The sequence below is a fragment of the Microtus ochrogaster genome, chromosome 22 (genome assembly GCF_000317375.1).
Source record: "Microtus ochrogaster isolate Prairie Vole_2 chromosome 22, MicOch1.0, whole genome shotgun sequence".
In the NCBI taxonomy this organism is placed as follows: domain Eukaryota; kingdom Metazoa; phylum Chordata; class Mammalia; order Rodentia; family Cricetidae; genus Microtus; species Microtus ochrogaster.
This window is the reverse complement of record NC_022023.1, coordinates 2,688,813-2,695,535: the sequence shown is the minus strand read 5'-3', so window position 1 is coordinate 2,695,535 and position 6,723 is coordinate 2,688,813. Positions and strand designations below refer to the sequence as shown.

Here is a 6,723-nt window from a genome sequence, read left to right as displayed (position 1 = left end):
TCTCTCTCTCTCTCTCTCTCTCTCTCTCTCTCTCTCTCACACACACACACACACACACACACACCAATAATAAAACATCCCCCCACCCACCAGGAGGCAGGCTGAGGCTGAGGAGCAAACCCTGGGGTCTTCGGCTTGCTGGGCAAAGTGTTGAATGACTGAGCTAAATCCCCAACCATGCAATAGTAGCAAAATATTTAAGTAATGATAATTCATTGAATAATTAATATGCAGGGGATTTAAACACTATTCAAATGCCAGTCATTGCTTTACTACTGCTGACTTGCAGAGGAAAAACAAAGTATTGCCGTAATGCCCCACAGCCCTTCAGTGTTGATCCATGAGCAGGAATTGAGGCTCAGCCTGCCCCCTTCCCCCAGGCTCCAGCCTAGTTGTGTTCAAAGAGCGTCTTTGGAAAGCAGCCCAGGAAGACTCAAGGGGACAGGGAGAGAGGCCTGAGGAAACAGGTCATGTTTGAGGTGGAAAAAGTGCCCGGAGCAGAGTTTCTGTCTGATCCCTGAGGTCCCTAGTTTTCCAGGGTGACAGAGAATGGTTCTGGGAAGAACCCTCAGCTCAAAGTTGGGCCAGACTTGCTTTTTGTTTGTTTGCTTGCTGGGTGATATTTGGGGGTTTTGTTTGCTTGTTTGGGGGTTTTGTTTTTACTTTTCTAGACAGGGTTTCTCTGTGTAGCCCTGGCTGTCCTGGAACCCACTCTGTAGATCAGGCTGGCCTTGAAGTCAGAGATCTGCCTGCCTCTATCTCCTGAGTGCTGGGATTGAAGGTGTGCACCACCACCACCCATCCTAGGTTTGGGCTTTTTGGAGCTGCTCTGGGACTCCCAGTTCTAACTCTGACTCTGAGCGCAAGGAGCACACCATGTCTCCTCTGGCTCTTGTCCGTTTCCTACCTATATGACTTCAGATGGTCACTCAGCTCTCCACGTCAACTTCCTTATTAGGAAAGGGGGAAGGCAATGCGCACACGGGGGGCCAGGACACCTGGTAGAAGTCGATCCCCTCTTCCACCGTACAAGTCCCAGGGATCAAATCAGGTTGTCAGAGTTGGTGGCAGGTGTGTACCTGCCCAGCCATCTCACCCACCCTGGAGGTACAAATCTTTTTTTTTTTTGGTTTTTTCGAGACAGAGTTTCTCTGTGGTTTTAAAGATTTATTTATTTATTAAATATACAGTGGTTTGCCTGCCTGTGGGCCAGAAGAGGGAACTAGATCTTATTACAGATGGTTGTGAGCCACCATATGGTTGCTGGGAATTGAACTCAGGACCTTTGGAAGAGCAAGCAGTGCTCTTAACCTCTGAGCCATCTCTCCAGCCCAAATCTAGTCTCAGTGGTAACTAAGGGACTGAGATGGAGCTGGCAGGTAGCCCACGGTCAAAGCCAGTGGACGCTGCAGTCCGACTTTTCCCTGCCAGTCTCAGGACCACCGTGAGCAGCCTCACCCTGTATGCCAGGAAAGGCCAGCGTGGGCTCATCGTGCACACAGGAGTCATCGTGCACACAGAAACACAGCTGGTGAGGATCTTCACCTGCATAGTGAAAACAATAACCTTGTCTTTGACAGGATCTGAGGGACATGCAGGAGGGCGGCAAGTTTAAGACTGACCTGGACAGCATAGTGAGATGAGACCCTGTCTCTGAAACATAAAAATAATCAAAACCTAAAAGCTGCTTTCGCCTTGGTAGGTTTATACGGGAGTTATACAGCAATTAAGATCCATGTTGGAACTTCGCGCAAAAGAGATGCTAATTCAGCCCGGCAGTGGTGGCACACGCCTTTAATCCCAGCACTCGGGAGGCAGAGGTAGGCGGATCTCTGGGAGTTCGAGGCCAGCCTGGTCTACAAGAGCTAGTTCCGGGACCGGCACCAAAGCTACAGAGAAACCCTGTCTCGAACCCCCCCCCAAAACCCCCCTTTTCTCATGGCAGGAGAGGTCTTAGGATTTGTGAATGGCCTTAGTGGGTGGTATATGTCCTGGGATTATATGTGTAGGATGTGTCCCAACTCTGGGGACAGTCGATATCTATAATCAGACTTTTATTTACTTATATTTTAAAAGTTTATTTTAATGCTTATTCCAGACCCTTTCTCTCTCCTTTTTAAAATTTATTTATTTTTATTTTATGTACATTGGTGTTTTGCCTTGGGTCCCCTGGAAACGGTGTTGTAGACAGTTGTTAGCTGCCATTTGTGAATCGAACCCAGGTCCTCTGGAAGAACAGTCAGTGCTCTTAACCACTGAGCTGTCCCTCCAGCCCCCATAACCAGATTTTTAAAGAAGCTGACTTTGAAGTTGAGCATGGTGTGGTATGACTTTAATCCTGGTACTCGGACACCCTTAGGCAGGAGAGAATCTGAGTTTCCAGACCAGCCTGGTCTACATAGCAAATTCCAGGACAACCAGGGCTTCATAGAGACCCTCTCTCAAGGGGGGGAAAAAGGAAGAGAAGTAGCTGTGGCTTTGGGAAAGTTGGAAGGAGTACTTACTCAACCCTAAGATCCTCTGACTTCCACACACACCAGAGCACACTTGCTCACAGCACACATCATGTACACACACAGGAATAATGGGAACCTTATGAAAGGGCTAGCCATGAAGTCTACATGGTGGAAGGAGGGAACTGACCCCCGCAAGTTGTCCTCAGACCTTCCCATGTATGCCATGTCATGTGCGTGCGCGCGCACACACACACACACACAAACTCTAAAAGACAATAAATAATTTAAAAGCTTTTTTAAAAGTTGACCTTGAAAGCTGGGCGTGGTGGCACACAGCTTTAGTTCCAGCACTCAGGAGGCAGAGGCAGACAGATCTCTGTGAGTTCGAGGCCAGCCTGGTCTACAAAGCAAGTTCCAGGACAGCCAGGACTACACAGAGAAACCCTTTCTGGGGTGGGGGTAACCTTGAGAATAGACTTGTTCAAGTGCTAATCTGCAAACATTCATGTATTTACTAACAAATCCACAGTGAACACACACACACACAGATGCCCATGTACTCAGGAGAAATGTGTTCATAGACTACTTCCTACATAGATGTACCTAGGCTGTTCCCTGTAGGAATTCACAGTCATTGCTTATCAATCCTGGGGGACAATGCTAAGGAGGCCAGTTCCAGCCCCAATACCCTTGACGTGAGAGCTCACCTGGCCCCTCCTACAGAGTTATACCGCTGTTCATCTCCTCCCTCGTGTCCCTGCATGGATTATAGCCCACTGGCACGGCCACCATTACCTTTCTTAGTGCTGGAGGCCTACAGGACCTGTCCCGTCATTTCCTGGTACTTCCTTGTCACCTCCTGGGCTTTCCTGGTGAGGTGGGTAAGGATGTGATGGAGGCTGGAGAAGTGCCGATAGAACTGAGCTTCTAGGTCCAGCTCCCCGGCAAGCCTCTCCTCATCAGCCTCCTCTGCCTCGGAGGCCTCATTCTCAGGGTTGCTGGGCTCGCCGCTGGCCACCTTGGCCTGCCACTCCTCCCTCGGGAGCAGCCCATGCTCCACTTCCACGCAGATGGTCTTGAGCATGGTGAAGTAGGTGTATAGATCCGGAGCTCCCTCCTGGACGGAACCCCGGTGCCCGCTCAGCTGCACGTCCCTCAGGAGGCTGGGGATCATCACCACCTGCTCCATGTTCCGCACCGCCGCCGAGTACCGGTCCATGACCGTCAGCAGGCAGTTCTTGGGGTAGCGTTTGGTTAGCACTTGCATGGCTGCTTTCTTTCCCAAGGAGTGCAACAGACTGCCCCAGCGCTATTTCCAGGCTTTTGAACAGTCAGCAGATTGTCAGGATGCCAAAACCCAGCCATTGGAGCAACACAGCCCTGGTTTAAGCCAATCCCAGAGTTTGGTCCCCAGTGTCTACATCAGGTGATCCATGTAGCCTTCTGCTTGTCATTTCGGGTCTGCATGATCTTCTCAGTGAGAGGCCAGTTCTTCCTTCAGCAGCTGGCCCAGCCAGCTAAAGGGAAGCTTTGTCCCCTTGGCAGCCGGAACACTCGAGGGCACGCAATCAATAGCTCTTTTAGGTTACCTGAAGTCAAGCTGCCTCTTTGCAGCTTGCTTCCCTCCTAATGCGCAGAGCTCACTTCTTCAGTCCAGGTAAACTGGCTGTGAAAAGAACAGGAACAAAATCCTGAAATGGGACGGCTTGATGCAAGATAAAGAGCTCTGAAACCAGCGCAGAAGCCCAGTCGTAGTGGGTGTCGCCATGCGTGACCCCAACAGTCCTCTCTGCGGTAATTTTCCACCAAGCCCTTGTCGGTGGCAGAACTGCTTTGTAGGACACATTAGCCCAGTGCAGCCCAGATCAGTCAGTAGTTAGAGACTTGGCATCAAGCTGTTGGCTAAACTGAATTGGGAAAGATCAGTTTTTCAAAATGAATGTTAAGTTAAAGGATTTTCCATCTGTGATGACTTAACCCAATAATGCCAACACTCAGGAGGCTGGGGCAGTAGGCTCACCACCAGTTTGAGGCCAGCCTGGGTTACATAATGAGTTCCAGGCCAACCTAGGCTACGAAGGAAAATGTTGCCTCGGAGAAAACAAAACTAAAATCAAAATTAATCCAGGGTTAGGAGATGTAGCTCAGTGGTAGAATCCATAACAGGTAGGGGCTGTGCATTTGATCACAGCGCCACAAAAATAATAAATAAATAAATAAATAAATAAATAAATAAATAAATAAATAAATAGACAGAATTAAGCAAATGAGGTCTTTGGTTGGTTGACTTCTAAACATTTTATTTTATATGTATGAGTGCTTTGCCTGTTTGTATGCCTGGCCCACCACAGGTGTGTCTGGTGCCTGCAGAGGTCAGAAGAGGGCATTTGACCTCTGGAATTGGAGTTATAGACAGTTGTGAGCCATTGTGTGGGTGCTGGGACTTGAACCCAAGTCCTCTGTGAGAGTAAAAGTGCTCTTTTAAGTAAATGTTTTATTGCCAGGTGGCGGTGGCGGCACACGCCTTTAATCCCAGCACTCAGGAGGCAGAGGCAGGTGGATCTCTGTGAGTTTGAGACCAGCCTGGTCTACAACAGCTAGTTCCAGGACAGGCTCCAAAGCTACAGAAAAACCTTATCTAGGAAAAAAAATAAATGTTTCATTGATTCATTCTATCCCCATATTCATGTGTTATGTGTTTTTACACTTTCTGGAGAGAACTTCTCCCCGTGTTGATGCTGATCATGGGTCTAGCCTAAGGTCATGAGGCAGGACATCGTCCCTAGGGGCCCTGGTGCTGCTCACAGCTGCCGTGCCGCAAGACTCCCTGACGTGCACCCGCAAACTGAACGGTTTGGAAATCTCCAAAGGAAAAGACTTTCCAGTACCGGTTGTGTAACCCCTTCTGAATCCACATCCAGGTCCCTGAGGGCATTACCCTCTGCCTAGTGCCCAAGCCCAGGGCCACAAGGGAGGACCGGCAAACAGAGAGTTCTGTTGTGGTCAGGCCTGGGAGAGCTGTCTCCAGCGTGGCATGGAGAACGGCCAGAAGGGCCCCGGGAGCCTCTGGAACGACTGCCTCCTGCCTCTTTCACCCAGTGGCCAGGTCATCCCTGGGCCTCTTCCGCTGCAGTTAAAAAACTCAAGGGTGAGTCTGTACTGTGTGCCTCCACACCGTAGTTCCACGGGCAGGGGCTCCTCCCGAGTGCCTGGTCCTAGCGCCTCAGTTTTGTTCTTATTTTGGTTTGGTTTTCTGAGACAGGGTTTTTCTGTGTTGCTTTGGCTGTCCTGTAACTCACTCTCTAGACCAGGCTGGCCTCAAACTCAGAAATTCACATGTCTCTGCCTCCGGAGTGCGGTGATTACAGGAGTGGCCTCCCTTGCCCGGTGCGCCTCACGGTGTATTCTGCCTCTGTGTGCATATTTGAATCCCACCTGAGGCTGACCTATTCCCAGACACAGTTCTGGGTTCGAGGCAGACGAGTAGGATGAGTGGGTGTATTAACAGCAAAGGAGGACGTGGGCTGGTGATCCGGTGAGTAAATGAACTGTACGCACGGACACACGGGAGCCACAGGATGGGGGGAGGGGAGGCTGCAGAAACACCCAGACAGCAAACGACTAACCAAGACGGCCTCCTGGTCTCCACGACAGCCAGAAAGCCCTGGATAGGACGTCACCAGCCTATGCATCACATCAGAAGACAGACTGAGCTGGGGGCACAGGCATGAGGACCTGCGTTTGCTCGCCAGAACCCACATAGAAAACTGGGTGTGTTAGTGAGAGAAAATGAAAACAGGAGAATCCTGGGGCTGCTGGGCTGGAAAGCTGAGTTGCTGATCCCCAAGTCCCAGAGAGCCTCTTTCTCAAAGGGCAGGAGGGCTCCTGAAGAAAGGCACCCGAGGTTGGGCTTTGGCTTTGCACGCCCATACACGCATGCGCATGCGCAGAGACACGAGGTAGTCCTAAGGCTGGATTCAGGCGGTCTAGCTCTAGAGAAGGAAGAGAGGCAGGAAGGGGAATCGGGGTCTCTTCAGCGGTGCAGTGTTCCTGCTCTCACAGATGCCGTATCTGAGTCATCTGGACCGAGGCCGCCAGGAGACCCTTAGGAAGGAGGGAAGTGTGGAAGCTGGCCTGGTCCTCAGTCTTTAGCTCAGTTCCCCAGCCGTGTGCTAAAGAGTAGAACCCTTGCCTAGCAGCAGTGAAACTCTGGGTTCCAAGATATCTCTCTCTCTCTCTCTCTCTCTCTCTCTCTCTCTCTCTCTCT

General features: G+C 50.5%; 1 protein-coding gene across 1 annotated transcript in view; it reads right to left on the bottom strand.

Moving 5' to 3' along the window:
- Thrsp (thyroid hormone responsive) overlaps positions 1-3,817 on the bottom strand; it is a 6,036-nt gene extending 2,219 nt beyond the window's left edge. Inside the window, exon 1 of the mRNA XM_005357550.2 lies at positions 3,252-3,817. Coding sequence (XP_005357607.1) covers positions 3,271-3,723 — 453 coding nt within the window. The 5' untranslated portion in view covers positions 3,724-3,817 and the 3' untranslated portion in view covers positions 3,252-3,270. The remainder of the gene's footprint in view (positions 1-3,251) is intronic.
- Positions 3,818-6,723: the final 2,906 nt, after the last annotated feature.